The sequence below is a fragment of the Psammomys obesus genome, unplaced genomic scaffold (genome assembly GCF_907164565.1).
Source record: "Psammomys obesus unplaced genomic scaffold, mPsaObe1.curated_primary_1811, whole genome shotgun sequence".
In the NCBI taxonomy this organism is placed as follows: Eukaryota; Metazoa; Chordata; class Mammalia; order Rodentia; family Muridae; genus Psammomys; species Psammomys obesus.
The window spans coordinates 354996-372519 of record NW_026590062.1 but is presented as its reverse complement, the minus strand read 5'-3'; the positions used below and the strand labels follow the sequence as shown (position 1 = coordinate 372519).

At 52.1% G+C, this 17524-nt stretch overlaps 1 protein-coding gene across 1 annotated transcript in view; it reads right to left on the bottom strand.

Moving 5' to 3' along the window:
• Positions 1 to 1478: 1478 nt before the first annotated feature.
• Positions 1479 to 17524, bottom strand: part of Galnt9 (polypeptide N-acetylgalactosaminyltransferase 9) — a 71019-nt gene continuing 54973 nt past the window's right edge. Inside the window, exons 7-11 of the mRNA XM_055606462.1 lie at positions 9090 to 9275; positions 7252 to 7389; positions 4722 to 4817; positions 3510 to 3677; positions 1479 to 2359 (exon numbers count right to left, since the gene is read on the bottom strand). Of these exons, the coding sequence (XP_055462437.1) occupies positions 2213 to 2359; positions 3510 to 3677; positions 4722 to 4817; positions 7252 to 7389; positions 9090 to 9275 (735 nt within the window). The 3' untranslated portion in view covers positions 1479 to 2212. The remainder of the gene's footprint in view (positions 2360 to 3509; positions 3678 to 4721; positions 4818 to 7251; positions 7390 to 9089; positions 9276 to 17524) is intronic.

Below are 17524 nucleotides of genomic sequence, written 5' to 3'. Positions count from 1 at the left end.
CTCTCCCGGATTAAAGGCCTGTTTGTATTCCAGCTGGATCACACAGATCTAGAAGGTCTTTGGATGTGATCTCTTGCCAGAACAGCCATGTTCTGAATTGAAATTCCTCTACACATCAAGACAGCTCTGTGGCGTTGAGCCTGTAACATTTTCCATATGAAGGCACAGACCATGTTTTCTCAGTAATGGATGTCAGTATCACCTCCTCACCTCATATGAACATCAGGCCTGTGGATTTTTTTTCCTGTGTTCTCCTATGAGAACTCTGGGAAGATCTGGACCAGAAGGAGGTAGTCTTGTGGTTGGAGGGTAGTGAGGACCCCCTGCTGAGAATGATACATGAAGCCCAGAGCTTCTCAGGCTACAGGAGGGGAGGGACTCAGGAGCTATGTTCTGGGGTCCCAGAGGAGCTTTGGAAGGAAGGAGACATTCGTCTGTGTCTCCCTCATGATAAGAGAGGATTATGGTACACCTCTGGAAATAGCTCCCTCTAAGAGGCCGGGAGCCTGAACTATGAAACTTGGCCCACATCGGAGCAGTTGAGGGATGCCCTGACGTTTGCTGGCCCTTGTAGCAGTTTCCTTCCTGAATCTGATATCCTGAGCAAGATGAGATTGGACACCTTCTTTCCTGGAAAGAAACATGTTAGGAGAGGCACTGACAGGCCCATGGCCCCTCTGAAATCTGGGCTGCTCAGCTAAAACAGGTATGAACACGGTGTGACAGAGGGAGGCCCAGTTGAATAGAAACCATCCTTTCCTGCTGATGCCATGGAGGGGCATAGGAAGCCAGCAGTGTCCTCTGTAGCCAGCAGTGAGTGGTGAGTTCAGATGTCTGATGGGGGCTAAGGGAGAGACAGTCTACTTCCTCCTAGCAAGGGACAAGGTGCTCTCACTGTTCTTATTTAGGAAGCATTGCTGCTAAGACCAGTTTGGAAACCCTGGAATGCCAGGGTTTTAGGGTAGTGGCCAAAGCCAGAGCCCTACCACAAAGCGCACCTACCTCTAGCTTCCCAGCCAGAATGGTGCCTGTCAATGCTTAGTATTGGCACTGTGGTGACTAGTCAATGGCCAAGAGTGTCAGTGATTGCAAAGAGGGCATGATGGGCCACTGTCTATGCAGACACTCACTGTATTCATACAACTCTCCTGCCCTGTATCTTAGAAACCCTGGCTTTCAGCTGCAAAGTCCAGCTGCCCAGTGATAGACCACATCTTCCAGCTCTGGCCAGCAGGGATGACAACAGAGACAAACAGTTCCAAGGCCAGTGCCTCCATGTCTACCCTGCCGCCTCACCAGCTGGGCTATAACACAGTGAGGCCAGTTCTGCTGCACTACAAGAGCGAACACATGCTAACAAAGGCATCTGGAAGAGTTCCCTAACGTTCAAGTCATTCGGAGCCATGTAGCACGGTCTCTGCTGTGTGCTGCAGCTCAAACACTGCAGCCACGATTATCTCAGACAACAGGGATGGCTGTATGCCGATAAAACTTTATTTATAAAACAAGTGAGGGTCCGGAGGGATCATTTGGTGATGCCTGCTGCAGAAATGGCAGAGCAACAACAGACTCACTTCCCAGGCTGAGACCCATGCCCAGTGATGGCAAGCTAACCCTCAGGAAGGAAAAGTGCAGGTGTTGCTTACTGTGTCTGTCTATCCCTGTGGTCCCTTCCCACTCCTTGTTACCAGAGCACAAGGGCCACCCTCTAAGTTCGCCTTAGGTTATGGTGAGGCTGAGTGGGTGTGTGAGGGGGCAGCTAGGCTGGGAGGCCTGAAATTGCCAGGAGGACAGGGTGCTTGGCATGAGGGTGCACCCGCCCTCAGCACTGGATAGCTGAGTTGGTTTCCATGTAGGTTATGTACAGGGACTTAGCACATGCGTGGCGGCTCTCCTTTGCAGCCGGTTGGGAAACACTGTAGAAAAGGCACGTGATTTGGCATGGGTGTGCGTTGTCCTCAGATGTCCTCCCCCAGGCAGAGCTGCTTGTTCCAGAAAAGTTTGGTTCCTAATGCAGGCTGGAGCTGCTGTTCCCAGGCCTCTGCTGTCCCAGGTGACAGGGCCCAGCCCTGAGGTGTGCAAGGGCCCACACTGCTCTGGGTCTGTGGGAGTGGGAGAGAAGTTCCCATCCTGGCTCCAGTCCAGGACCTGACTCCTGCAGCCATCAAGCATCCAAGGGCCAGAGTGTGTCATGGTGGGGTGGGGGCAGAGGTCAGTGCCTGGTATGTTTGATCCAGTTTCGGATCATCCACTTCTGCCCTGAGCAGCGCTGTACCACTAACCGAAGCCCAAAGTTGGCGTCTTTAGACATCTCTACCTCCAGACACCGACCTGTGTCTCGGCTCACGATGGGGCCACTCTGTAGGACAGGAGAAACAGAGTCAGTTTGGGAGTTCAGGCTGTGTTCCCATTGAGGGGTGATCCTGGTCCCACCCTGCTTCCTATACTACCACCATGAAGACGCAGCTGTCCTTCCCGGCTTCGGCCAGGTGCCAGCTATTCTCTTCAGTTCTCTGGCGTTCAAAGAGCTTCTAAGAACACATCTAGGGACTGTAAGGCTGTCCTTTTCCCAGGTGCCCTTTAATTACTTGGGTCCCTTTAATTACTTGGTATCTTTGTGCCTCCCTGGCTTAAGTCTGGTAATTTTGGAGCCATCTTCAGCAGGTTCTCCAAGCTGGCCCTCACTGTCCACCCAGCCAGCCTCCTGGGAACCTTAGGTCCTCGGTGGCTTAGCAAACAACAGTGGTAACTAAACCCTACACCAGAGTAGCCAAACCCTGTCTCTCTGCTCCTACAAATTGCTCAGGGCAGCAGAAAACTCCCAAGGGAACCTCTGTGTGGGATCTTTAGAGGCTGGGGGCCAGGAGAAGATCAGAGGGTATGTGGCCCATAGAGGCTGGTGCTGAGCGGGTCAGGGTGTACAGGAAGGGATGATGAGTGGACCGGACCTGCATCAGGCCAGAGACCCAGAGGACTGGGGCTTGAGGTGAGGGGTGGTGGGGCAATGGTCAGATTCAAACGCATCAGAGCCTTGAGTGGTTTCTTAAACCCGTCTTCTCTCTCTGCCCGAGTCGAGGTGCTGGGACAGGCAAGGCTGCGCCTCTCTCTTCCCGTGTGACTCTGAGCCAGTTTTATAAACTTTCTGTACCATGGGCAAGAGACTTTGGCTATCTCATGATTGAGAAGTGCCTAGGGCAGTAAACACACCTCTGGTGTGTCTGGGGTGGGGGTGGGTTGTTTGCAAAGGTTAACCAGACAAGTGCAGTCCTCATATACCCTGTGGGCTGGGGTCCAGATGAAATAGCAGATGGCAAGGAGGAAGCCAGCTGGTATAGTCTCCTTTTCTCCCTCCTACCGTGATGTGAGCTGCCCTGCTCTGCTGCTATGGTGAACCCTCAGGAACCATGAGCTCAAATACATCTCTCCCTCCAGCTGTTTCTCTTGGTATTTGCCCGAAGCCACGAAGTCTAACTTCCCAGAGCTGTCAGCCCCCCGTCCCCCACACTGACCTGGGTGAAGTCCCATAGCTTCTGGGTAGGCCTGGCTACATCCTCACACTTCTTCAGGGTGGGCATGCGTCCCCGGCCATCATCTACCAGGCACTTGGAGTCTGGCAGAAAGGCTGTAGAGCCCAGGGGTCCCAGCTGCAGGAGGCCATCAGCGTTGTAGCGCACCAGCTGGGGAGACAGGGGAGCTGTGAGTGGAACCAAGGTTCAGGCCCAAGGTTCCTCCTCCTGCCTGTGTATCCATGGCCAGGCCTTCATCAACGCTCTCTCTAGCAGAGAACATGGTGTTGACGTGGCCATGTCCACCCTGGTCACTTCACAAGGCATCTTTTTAGGGGCTCACGTTCCACCAGCACAGGCTTGCTCATCTTGGACCTGAGAAAATGGTGCCAGCCAGGGGCTGACACCCAGGTTTTGACAAGAGACTGGAGGGACAGCATTCTGCAACTCCACTCTTAGCACCCTTTGCCTTCAAAGGGAGACCACTGTGCTGAAAACCCAGTGGGAGGAGCCAGTCCAGACAGCTTAACAAGGCCACCACAGTGGGTGGCATGGAGGAACGCAATCTCCCACTCACCGGGGCCATTGTCTCAAAGCAGGCATCTTGCAGCCCGAGATTTAAAAAGCACCCAGCAGGTATTGGCTATCTATCTAGCAGACAATGGCTGTCTCTATCCATGGGGAACACAGCAAAACCAGGGGCTCACAGAGATCCAGAGTCTACCCCCATGGATGTTCATGAATGAGGCTCAGGTTCAGAGAAGACAGGTCTACTGAGATCAGCTCCTGCTGAGGAGATGCCATTGTCAACAGCAGCAGAATGGGACCAGCCACCTTGAGGTGAACGACCCCAGCCCTGAGCAGCACAAGGCACTGAGTTGAGTCTGGAAGCCTCTTGGCTGACCTAATGAGAACGGAACGGAAAACAACTTTTTTCCCTCCACCGTGTCTAGACCAGGCAGTACCTCATCATGACGTCCAGTTAATCCACAAGACCACCAGAGAAAGCTCGTGCTGCCTCTGTCCCATTTAACTGATGGGGAAACCGAGGCACAGGGCTGTTCATGACTCACCATCTTAACTTTCGGCACCTGCTGCCTTCAGAGTCCCAGGCTGCTCCAGCCTCTTTTGAGCTTGGCTCCAAAAGCACAGGGACTCTCTGTGACCCATTCCATGCCCACCTGTCCTTCACTATGAGGCCTAGGCACTGCCTACCTGTGAGGACATGCCGTGGCAGGGATAGAGGATGGCTCGGTCATCGTCTTCTGCCCCCTGATCCAGGCAGTAGCCACTGGCTTTGCTGTTTCTCACCTATACCCAGAAGCAGCAGAGAAACTGCAAGTCACTGAGGAGGAAAGGCTTTCAGGAGCTCTCTCACCCTGTCTCCCACTAACGGGAAGAGGTGACCACTTGGTAGCTGGCTGTGGGCTGCCTGTGATGACACAGGGATGAAATTCATATCCAGAATTCTTCCCTTTGGATAAAAACCCTGGGGCTTGGCATCTGCCTGGGGTAGGGCAGGAGTGTGGTGTAGTATGGGTACATGGGAAGGAGGTAGAAAAAAAGGCCAGGTGAGGCAGCCCTGGCTCCCTCGGCGGCCTGAGGAGAGACGACTGTGCTTCTCACTATGTCCTGTGAGTGTATGGAGAGTTAGCTGGCCCCAGTAGGTGAGGCTGGATTTGTTATAGAATGGCTTGGGTCCCTAGCTCAGCAACATCCCTGCCCTAGCATCTCCTCCTGAGCAGATGCAGAGGCTATTTTGCCAAGACACTTTGGCTAAGGACTGCAGCAAAAGGGACTGTGTGCAGCCCTCAGCTCAGGAGATAGTTGCAGGTTTCCGCAGAGGACACACTTGGAACGCTCACTCCAGCTCCCAGCTGGTGGCAGAGTGACACGACCCAACCAACGGCCACATGATCTCTAGCCTATGTAACAAGCATGGCGGCACCCACACTGTAGCCCATGCCAAGCAGAACAGTGGTGACCTTGGACTCTGTCCCAGGAGAGCTGTATTCTGTTTCACCCCATTGAGTTCCGGGCTGTGCAGTTTGCAACACATCAATCACAGAGCACAGCTCCCTAAAGGGACCCGTGGGCCTGACCCTAGAACAGGAAAAGTCCTCAGGTCGCAGCATCTAGAGTTGGGTACGGATCCCACAGTGGACAGAAATGGGAAGGACAGCAAGAGAGTAGGGAAACAGTTGCTTCTCTCTCCACTTGCACTTCCGGGGAAAGCTTTGTGCCCATAGGCTGGATCTGGCTAAGGGGTAACACCAAAGGGTAATGGTTCTGCAAGGACTGCCCACCAGGCCCACCAACCCTGTCCCCAAGTGCTGTCTCGGGGCCAGCATGTAAGCCACCTGCCTGTGGGGACACTGGGCTGCACTCCTGCAGCTGAGAAGCTGGGAACAGGAGGTTTTGCTGTCTGTGGGGATGCCGTCCCTTCTCCCTGCCAGTTCTGTAGTGAGACACCTTAGATTCCAGACCTGGGCCGAGGTAGGAAAGCGGCGCCTGCTCCCTGGCTTTAGAGAAGGCTCTGTGCACAGCTGTGCACTGGGGAGCCCGGGGTGACACTACAGCTGGTGTGCCGGCTCTCCAGCATGCATGCTTCTGTCTGTGCTCATAATGCATGCATTTGTGTGAATGTCACTATGTGTGCACTCCATGTTTGATGGAGGCTCTTATACATGGATGAAAGTGAGTGTTTGGGGAGCTCTGTGTACATGATCAGGAACAGTATGCACCCGTGCGTGCACCTTACTCATAGGAGTACATGCTTCAGCATGTGTTTGTATGGCCTCATGCACAGGTATGCATGTGATAAACACCATATGTACATATATAGACATATACACACACACATATACATATATATACAACGCACGTATGAGTGACTAAACAGGCTGCACACATGTATATAAGTTCGTGTATTCATACACGTATGAATGCGGGTTCACATGTAATAATGCATTTGTGCACACACGGATCTTGATATGTGTATGGATGTGTGAGTGTGTGTGATAGGCATGCATTCTATCTCACGCATTCGTCAGCACGTGTGCGATTGCATGTCTATGTACACACGTATAAGCATGCGTGAATGTTTATACATATCATTATGTATACATAGACCTATCTATTTGGGAATATTCCTTTAAATTTTTTTATTTATTTTGCCAGCACTGAAGTGCACACTTTTAATCCCAGCAGGTGGATCTCTGTGAGCTTGATACCAACATGGTCTACATTGAAAGTTCTAGGACAGCCAAGGCTACAAAGAGAGACTCAAAGAAAAAAAAAACTTCAATTAATTAATTAACTAGTATTCATTTTGTGTGTGGATGCATGCTTGTTATGGTGTGCATGTGGAGGTCAGAGGGCAACTTGAGGGAGTTGGTTTTCTGCTTCTACCTTGTAGGTCCCGGGGTCTAAACATAGTCCTCAGGCCAGAAGCACCTCCGCCTGCTGAGCCATCTCACTGGCCCATTTATCCGGGGTATATTTCCGCATGCAAACGTGTGGCTAGGTTTCTGTGTGGACTCAGTAGTGGTGCTCATCAACACGAGCATACCCACGCTATTTGGGGTCTCAGGGTTGGAGAACGTGCACAAGAATATACGCGTTCATGCAGGTGAGACTATGGTATCAGGGCACAGGACGCTGGGGCATGGGATCTCGGGGCATAGGTCTGGGGTAGCGGGCAGAAAGCCCAACACCCCAGCAGGGCCCTGTGCAGAGGCGGTACCTCTCCGTACGTGAGGGTGTTGTTGTAGATCCTCATCTCAGGGTACACGTTCTCCAGGTACCATTTAAAGCTGCGGCATTTCAACCTCTGGCGCAGGGCCAACCTCTCAGACACGTCCCCGAAGTCCACTCCTGGGTTCTATGGGCACAAGCATGCAGGAGAGTATAAGCGCTGCAGATCCATTTTACCCTGTGGTTCGGTCTTTCCCCACCCTTAAGAGTGGCCCCAGTTGTAGCCTTGGGTCACACGGCCTCATCTTGGCCTCCTGACCTGGAGCTGACAGAGGATTCTGGCTATGGGTACCGATTTGGCCTAGGCATACCTGCCCTGCTTTGGGGAAGAGACCTGGGCTCTGTCCTTCCTGCCTGGTCTGTGTTGGCTTTGCCTGTGCTTCAGTGAGGGACACTCATGGTGGGGCCCCAGACCACAAAGTATCAGGTGGACTCAGTTTGACTCCTGGGGGGGGGGTGTTGTCACCATGACTGAGCCCCAGACACAGAAGCTTGGGGAACACAGGGCAGCTCCACTCATAGGCATGTCAGTGCTGGGAAGGCTAGGAGGGGACCGTGGGTGCTGTGGATCCATGCCTTTCCTCCATAGCTATGCCTACACAGCAGCTCTGCTGAGTTGATGGTCTTTTCACCGAGTTCCTGTGGGGCCCAGTACTCTTTGTGGGCCCTGAGCTATCAAGATGAGGTAGCTTGAGAACTCCTGCCCCATCCAGGACTCTCTGAGGCTCCATCTCCCCTCAGGTCAGGGTAGAGCAGGCTTAGGCCTAGGCTACCTACTTTGAGTCCTGTCACTTTTTGTATTGTGGCCTTGGAATAGTCTCTTATCCTCACTGTGCCTCGGTTTCCACACTTGCAAGACTAGACACTTGGATTGCCTTGTTTTGAGGATTAAGTGAGTTGGGGCACTTCCAAGTGACCCTGGGATCACAGGCCATAAAAAGGCAAATCAGGCGAGGAACATGACTTCCCTCTAACTTGACTAAGTGGATCAGGGGCTAGGGCACCTCATGTGTGGCTCCCATGATTGACTGTGATGTCCCATGTTCTCTTCCAATGTTAACAGAGATATAGATGGGTATTTTCCAAATCAGCTTTGTTCTAGACAACAGGATCCTTAGGCTTTGCCTCTACGGTTAAGACCGTCCATTCTACGGGGACCCTGAGCTTTGAGGCTGGAGGGAAGCCCGGAAGCAGACCGTGCAGGTCCTGGGTTAGGGTGGTCAGTCCTGTGCATCTCGGCAGGGTTGCAGGGGTGGGGTGTGGCGCAGCGCAGATGCTCCATGAGGCTATCCAGTGCCAGGTGTGCTGCCTTAGTAAAGGTGAGCCAACTTAGGAGGGTGAAGAGAGGCATTTCAAAAGATTAAGTAGGCCAGACGTGGCGAGGCACATCTGTGACCTCGGTACAAGCGGGGAGAAGCAGACTATTGAGTCAAGGCCAACTGGGCAGCAGAGTAAGACCCTCTTTAATAAAAAAATATCCAAACAGGAGAAAGTACACATTTACACCGAATCAGGATACAAGGCCTGGTTCTGACTATGGTGCAAGGAGAGAAGGGAGAGGCTGGACCAGCTGGACTGGCATGGGACACTGGGGTGAGGCTTAGGGAGTGGCTGACCTGTACTTACAACCTTTGGTGGCTACTTGTAGCCCAAACAGTTACCTACAGAGAAGGTAGGCCACAGTGAGAAGCCCTTTCCTATACGAGCTACCGAGCGGGGAAGGCTGCCTGGATGTGGCCCAGTATTCCGGAGTCCCTCATTTCAGTTCCCTTCCCAGGGTCCACGCGCTTCCTCCTATCTGCCCACCCCACCCAGCACCCGCCTTACTGTCATGGGGATGTTCCACGCCATGTACACGTGGGACTTGAAATCATCCATCCACACCTCCGCAGCTCTCAGCGCGTTTCGCTTGGCATAGTAGTCAATGTCGTTGTTGTATGGCTTCTTGGTACGCTCGATGTGGGCCACACGGGAGCAGGGGAGTACCTCCATGCTGCCGCCACACTGCCACACCTGGGGTGAGAGGGTTGGACCTGGTTAGAGGCGTAGGGCCCACCTGACATGCCCATTGTATGTTGGCTAACCCAGGGGCCCAGGCACTTTGCATGTGTTAGAGGAAGGTGTATCCACCAGGACTTGGGCATCAGGCTGCCCCCCCCCCCTTGGGATTGCCTGTCATGCCTGATTTCTCTCCATGTTGTATCCATTTGTATCCATCCACCCCCCTCAGTGCTCCGGGTAGACACTCTCAATAACTACCTCCCCACCCAGTTTGCCAGAGCCAACCTAAAGCTGACTTGAGTTGGTTAAAAAAGGTACCAGTTGCCTAAAAACAACTGAATTGGGACCCCCAGCCACCCCAGCTCATTTTTAGACAATTTCTTACCAGTATGTCTTGCTGTTTTGACAACTTGTGAAAATACTGAGGGGACCAGGCTACAGGGATTGAATCCGTAGGGGTGAAGCCTGCTTCCTGTTGCACTCTAGTCATCCATGATGTGAATGCCCACCTCACGTTCCTGCCACCAAAGACACACCTACTTCTGTTCCATGCCTTCCCCAACATGATGGACTGAGACTGTATAAAACCTCGCATCCAAATAGATGTTTCCTTGCTTAAGCTGCTGCTGTTGGGTGCTCCAGAGACAATGAACTGAAGATAACTATCATGTACAGCTTCTGGTAGCCTAAGCAAACACATGTATCCAACAGAAAGTGGAGTAGCTTGCTTTCTTGGCGAACAGACACTGAAGCCCTTCACCACGTGCAGCTCTGCGGTAGGAATGGAATTCGCACTCTGGGTTCCAAGCTCAGGCTTGCTCCACTCATTTCAATTATACTTAGCTCTCCACATCTAACCTCCATGATTGTCTTGAGCTGGGCCAACAAATGGCTCATTTATGTTGCCTTCTCTCTGCCCAGGAATGAGATCGTTGAACAAGTGTTATCTGGAGTGTGTTGGGTAAGGGCTGCCACACACCTGCGTGACAAGTAGGCCAGAGAAGATGGAGAGAGGGAGAGGAGTTTGCGCTCAGCCTGACCCTGGGGCTAGACTGCATCAAGTCAACATTTTGAACTGGGACTTGTACCCTTAGCTCCCTGAGCTCCCGGAGCCGACACAGACCTTGAGACTTCTCAGCACCTATATATAATTGTGAGCTGGTTCCAAGGTCCACCTATGTCTTGCCAGTTTGCTTCTCTAGGAAAGTCTGGCCCATCCCCTTTTTGTCCTGTGCCAGTCCCTCCTTCCATCAAAATAGTGTCCTGTGGCCCACACAAACACATCACGTTGAACTCAACCACAGCAGAGGCAATGGGATTTTTTAAGTGTTGACAAGTTTCACAGGCAATTTCACAAGTAACAATGCCTGAGAGAAACCAATTCAGGAAGGAGAAGGTGTAATTGTCACTCATGGCCTCAGAGGTTGCACTGTAGTCATTTGACTCCGCTGCTGTGGGCATGAGGTGAGGCTGAGCAGCATGGCGGGAGCAAGGCTGTTTGCCTCATGGACAGGGAGACACAGAAAGGGCCTTGGGTGTGATGTGCCCCATCCTGTGATCTACTTCCTCCAGCACGGTCCCACCTCCTTAAAGTTTTCATCACCTCCCAAAATTGTACCACTAGCTGGGGACCACGCCTGCAATACACAAACCTGTGGGGGGGGGGGGCATTTCATTTTCAAACCATAACACAGGAATGAAAACAAGAGGATGGCCAAGAAAATCCTAGACAGATAATGAGGACATAATCAGTCACTAGACAAAAAGTCAAAAAGTGTTTTATAAAACAATAAGGTAATGGCTAAAAGTAGACAGCTGAAAACAGACACAACATACCTATATACACAAAACACATATGCACCTGTATATATACACAAACATACATATATGTACATACTACTCATACATCAACACATGCGCACACACCACACACCAACACACACATGTATACACACACAGAGTGCACAACAGTGTTCTTGGGGCAAAGGAGAGGGTACTCTACTTTAAAACAGTGTAGCGGCAACAAGGACCTCAGGCCTGTACAAGCCCGGCTCGCAGATAAGCCTGTAGAGCGGGGATTGTGTGCTGCCAACAGGAAGGTATTTAAAGGGCTGTTGGCTTCAAGCTGTCCCTCCAGAGAGCACCGGGAGAGGCCCAGCGCCCAGAATGGAAGCCAGATGCAACAGGAAGGGGCTTCCCCCCCCCACAGGGAGCTGATCTCCCTGAGGGCCAGAAGGAGGGGCAGGCAAGCCACACAGCCAGGGAGGGGAAGACATATGGTGAACACATGCACACACGGCTTCACGCTTATTCAAAACCACGAAGCCACGTCCTCAGTGTCTGTCTCGTTTGCAGAGCATGAAAAGGACAGCTGATCAGCCCCCACGTGTCACAGGGCCTAGACAGTGGCCTTCCCCAGGCATCGCTGCCAAGAAAATATTCCACACACACCACACTCAGGTACCCATTCACATGCATAGATCATACGTGCACACACAACACATTCCACACACCTACAGAAAGACCACAACACACACATACCATACACGTACACACATACCATACACACATAAATACGTATACACATACACATACCACACCTATACAAGGATGCACAAAGACCACATTGTACACCATACACATGCACACACACATACGTACATATACCACATGAATGCCCAGATGTATCACAATGCATACATACAACACACAGACACACACAGGCACTACTCATTCCACATATGTACATACTACGCTCACATGTACATATAGATGTATAATCTATGTATAATACACAAACATATACCACATGCGTGCACACACATACACATATACCAGACACCACATCCATATATACGTACTCACATATACACACATACATATACCCACAGTGAAATATAACACACACATATACATATATCCTTTTGAGGGCCAAAAAAAAGGGTGTAGCATCTATATCAAAAGCTGTAAAAATACTAGTCACATCTTACTGGGTAACTCCATTTCCAGAGACATATTACGAGGGGTTGACTGGGCTGTGAGGGTAGTCAGACCAAGCCACCATTTCTGGGCTGGTGACACAGAGAGGCCACAAGTACCTGTCAGGCAGGTACCACTAGTCTGAGGATGTAGAAGAGGACAAGGAAGTATGGATACATGTCTGGAGCAGACGTGCTGTGCCAATGGGTCACCTCGGGGACATCTGCAGGCCCACACCTAAAGGCACAGGCATAAGTAACACACGCATATCCACAAACAGGCTCTGAGCAGGGGCACGCCTCTGACAAACTGTGGGCCATTCCGGTTCTATTTGAGCCGATCTCACAAAGGGAAGTAAAACTGAAGAGGGTGGGCAAGCCTCTGTCACGGCCTCCGTGAGCACCACAGCATTCAGTCCTTAAACCGCTCCAGGAGTTAGCTCTCATGTGCTCCTCTGATGGGGAGACAGGCTGAGACAGATGGAGTGCAACAGATACACAACCAGAGTCCACCTGGAACGCCAGTCTCGGCGAGCTTTGAAGACACGGTGCCTGTGACACCCGAGGCAGCAGCTAACCCTCGTCCTCACCTCCCCCCCGCCTGTGCTGGGCAATGCCTATTCACCACGGCTGGGGCTTTGTTGGGACCCCGCTAGCTGACCGGTGAGGCGGCTCAGCGTATGGCCACTCTTGTCCAACACCCAGAAAGCAAGGGACCCCTCTGCTCTGCCCCACATGGGCGTTCTCAGTGAGGACGGCAGCTGCATGGCACACAGTGTGCTTTGTCAGATGTGCCCAGGCTAGCCCTGCTGCTTGCATGGTTGAGTGGCCATGTAGCCAGTGCTCCTTAAAGCTCTTGGCAGCCTAAATCAGGTAATGTCAGAGCTGTTGGAAGCAGGCTGCTTCTAGGCCACCCACTTGCAGGGGGCAGCGGAGGCACCCCAATATAGATAGCAACAGTGTGGTGATAAGCTCAGATCTGACACACAACCCTAAGGTGCTGGCTCAGCCCCCCTCACCTCGGGCTCAGATCAGATGCCCTCTCGGGCCTCAAATGTCCTGGGAACGGCCTGCTCCCTGCCTCAGGCTCACACCTTGTTAGTGCTCGTCAAATTAACTGCTCAGTTTTAGCTTCCTGTCTCCTGTCTGCCCTCTTTGCTCTCATAAGGCCTGGAGATATAGCTCAGTGCAAACATTTTTATCTCCCAAGTCTAAAAGTCCTTGGTGTCACCATGGTGCACCATGGTAGCTCAGGAATGAATTCAGGATTGGTCTAAAGCCAGTGGCAGCACTGGCTGGAAAGGGTGAGGAGAAGGGAGCTACCTACAGACTCTTGTGGTATGTTCTGGGAGTTGCAGGTGGCATGACCTAGCAGAGAATCATGCCAGGGAAATGTACGCCCTTGAGGGGCTCCCCTAGCCAACAGACAGAACTCTTCCCATGCAGACTGCATGTGCTTTGGCTAAACAGAAGCATGGAGGGGCTGAGGAATTTCCATGAGGACATGAAGGAACAGTGGGGACAAGCCAAGCTGTGAGGCCTGCGGGGTAAAGTGTCCCCGGTAGAGAAAAAACAGTGCACGGACTTCTGTGGTGTGCAGTTTAGCGAGCGGGTGTGTATACCTGTTCAGGATATGTGCCTGCAGCCACAGGCCCCTGCTCTGCCACCCATTCCCTGTTCTCACCGTCTCTGACCTGTGATTAAGACGATGGCACACGTGGCCTTTCTAATCGACTCAACCCAATTAGAGGGACTCTGTGGTCTACAGGTCAATTTTCATTCCTGTGATTGTAGAAATGCCAGCTGCACGTCCCCTAATGAGGAAAGTCCTGGAGCCAATTAGGGGGAAATGATTCTGTCACGTCCATTAAGTTTAATAAAGGTCAGGATAAAATCTAACGAAGTCTGGTCTGGGAAGCCAGCTGCAGAGCAGAAACTCAAGCGCTCGCCTCTGTGCTGTAAACTGCCTCCGGCCTGAGGAGCAGCACCTGTGCTCCGTGCTGTTCTGAGAATCACCGCTGGACCAGGACGCCTTGCAGGAACTTGCCTTAGCCTCTGAACTGATTTTTTACAAGGAAGGATAAGGAAGAGACTGTGAGATGCTGTCTTTTTGATTTTTGTTTTTTGAGACAGTGTTTCTATGTGTGTAGCCCTGGCTGTCCTGGAACTCACTATGTACACCAGGCTGGCCTCTAATTCACAGAGATCCACCTGCCTCTGCCTCCTGAGTGGTGGGATTAAAGGTGTGTACCACCACTGCCCAGCTGAGACCCTGTTCTTATTCTGTAAAGCCACTTTCAGAAAGTGTGTTCTTGGGGCTGAAGAGATAGCTCAGTGGTTAAGAGCGCTGTAGAAACAGGACAGTGATTGGAGCAAGCATCATTATCCGTTTGCACAGTGGACAGCTGATTGGTGCCAGAGGACCTATGCCATGACTAGGTAGGCACAGTCCCTCAATTTGTACAAAGGGTTGCAGTAATTGGTGCCCACACCCTGGCCACACCCACTTTCTGGCTGTGTAAGCAAACTGTTCAGCTGTTTGTGAGTCTCTGGGAGACTCCCTTCTGTGCTGCGGCCAGACGTGACAGCCACAGGCTGAACTGGTGGTGGATGCTGCAGGAGCAGCGACAAGAGGCAGCGAGAGCTCCACGGAGGGTCAAGGGTGAAGGGACAGGGAGCAGAAACAACACAGAGGAGCACAGGTCGCGACCAAGCGAGAGCAGGTGGGGAGTCGAGACTGGGAAAAGGAAGAAAGAAGAGAGCCGTAGACAAGGAAGTACGGGCTCTGGTCGCTGGAAGAACTGCAGAGCTGCAAAGCTTTAAGGGCTAAAGATCCTGACATCCAAAGCCTGAGAGCTGTGACTCTTGTCACTCTAGGCCAAAGGGCCCAGTACTCACAGCTTGCTTCAGAGCTGTATCACCAGCTGCTCTGAGCTTCCGTCTGCGGCCGGAAGCCGAGGAGGACAGAAGCTGCCAAGTGCCTGGGCTGCTGGTAGAGTTAAGGCCCAGGGCAATACGCCTCCAGCTGGAGTGTCGAGAGCATTGCGGTTCTGCCTTCTGAAGGCCTGGAGCCGTGAGCCTCTGGGTCTGCCAGTCCAGTCCCCAGGCCTTGGGTGATACAAGGCCCAGAACTGCTAAGCCCTGAGAGAGCATCTCCCTGCTACTCAGGCTTCCTATGTGGGTAGAGCAGAAGGACCCATCAGCTATTGGTAACACTGTAAATGCTGTAGGCAAGCATTTCGATGATGGGGTGTTATATTACTCCGCAGCATGGATCTCAGCCCATGAATAAGTGAGCCATGACAGGACAGCAGGTCCTTGGAGACACCACAGCCACAGCCAAGTTCTCACATCGGGACATGTGGAGGCATGGGCCCTGGACAGGAAGAGGCATCAATCATCCAGCGGGGTGAGCGCTGGGACTTTTAGACTTGCGACTGCCGACTTGATAGAACTTAACATCACCATGAAAACACCTCTGGGCCTGTCTGTGAGGAAATTTCTAGACTCGGTTATCTGAGGAAGGAAGATCTCCCCCTTCAAGTGTGGACAGCTCCATCCCACGGGTTGGGGGACCAGACTGAATAGAAGAGAAAGCAGCTGAGAACCAGTGTCCATCTATCTGCTTCCTGGACACAGTGAGATTAGCTGCCTCATACTCCTGTTGCTCTGACTTCAGCCCACGGTGGCAGGCTGCACTTTCAAGCTATAAGCCAAAATAACTTTTCTTTCTCTCTCTCTCTCTCTCTCTCTCTCTCTCCCTCTCTTTTTTTTTGGGGGGGGGGATTTGGTCACAGCAAGAGTAACTAAGACAGGAGGCCAGTACAGAGTCCCAGGACACAGCATGCCAGTCCACCAAGACCCCAAGGCTTGGGCGTGGTCACTGCTTTCCCTGAAGATGACAACGAGCCCGCTCTCCCGAGTCATCATGGAGGTGAGCCCCATACCTGCTCAGCTCTCTGCTCACTTCTGACTTCCTTTGTCTTTTATTTCCAAGGCCCCAGCAGCAGCTTTCTCTCCTGAAAAAGCTACTCTCCATCCACCTGCTTAAAGAACGAAAGGAATCCAGAAGACCTCACCCCACAGGCAGTTCCTGGCTGCCGCTCTACCCTCTCAATCACCCCTGTGCCGTCCGCCCCCTTCCAGTGTAAGGCACAGGCACGCTGTGAAGGGCCAGCCAGCGATGATGGCTTGCACCCACCGTCATCCCCCAGTCTTCTGCCGTCTCCACCTTGGGTCTGTCCTGACTTTCTGTTTGCTTCCAGATCATCCAAGTACTACGAGAGAGGGTGATGCTGGAGCTGCCCAAATCCCAGGATGCCCTGGCTTAGCAGGGGGCTGCCCCCACAGTTAAAGGGACCTGGAGCCACACGGGTGTCAGGTGGAATATAATTGGGTGCCTTGGAGGGAGGACATGTCACCTTGTTTCCTCTCCATAGGCCAGGCCTGTGCAGCAGGCTCCGGGTTTGGGGCCCCCTCCCAGCACTCTTGGTCCCTGGATGATGTAGAGTTCCTCCCTGCAGGGCCCTTTGGAATTCAGACTCCAATCTTTAACAATGGAAACAGAGCATCTTGGGCTCAGCCTTCCAAGCCTTAGGGTAGGGCAGGAAAGCAGAGCAGCCTGGTTCAGAGGAGAGCCAGCCTCCCTATTGCCCAGCTCTGCTGGGTTTTGTAAGTATGTCACCCTGTCCCACCTCCCTCCCTTCCTTCTCTGATTTATTTTATCTTGCTAAAACTGTCCATTTCCATGCATGCCCCTCTAAACGCAGTCAGGAATAAAAATAGAATACACTCGCTCGGCTCACTTGTGCGCTTTACACATGAGCGGTCTGGGCGACACGCAGTCATAGAGCATGTGGGCCTGTGATTGCACCCTCTTGAATTCCGTGTGCAGGTCTCTGTGAAGAGCAGAATTTACCTCTAGCTGGAGCCATGGTCTTATCTCCTCCCTTAAGAGTTAACAGTGGGGCAGGTCAGAACTACCCTAGAAAGGTGGGTTCACCTTAAGAGTATGTGCTTTTCCTGATACAGAAAAAACTCAAAGCAACAGAGCTGTTCTTATAAAGGATTTGTTAATAGATTTGCCTTGGAGATATAAAATCACACAAAGCAGACTTTTAGTTAAGGGGTGCTGCCCCCAAATACTCCAAAAATGAGTAGTTTGCTAGCCAGGCCTGTTAGAGATAAGCAAATTGACAATGCTAGAATGTTTGTTTACCAAGACTGAGCAGCTGTTAGGCTCTTCCCCAAAGAGCGTGCCTCTGACATGCTCAAGGGGCAGTG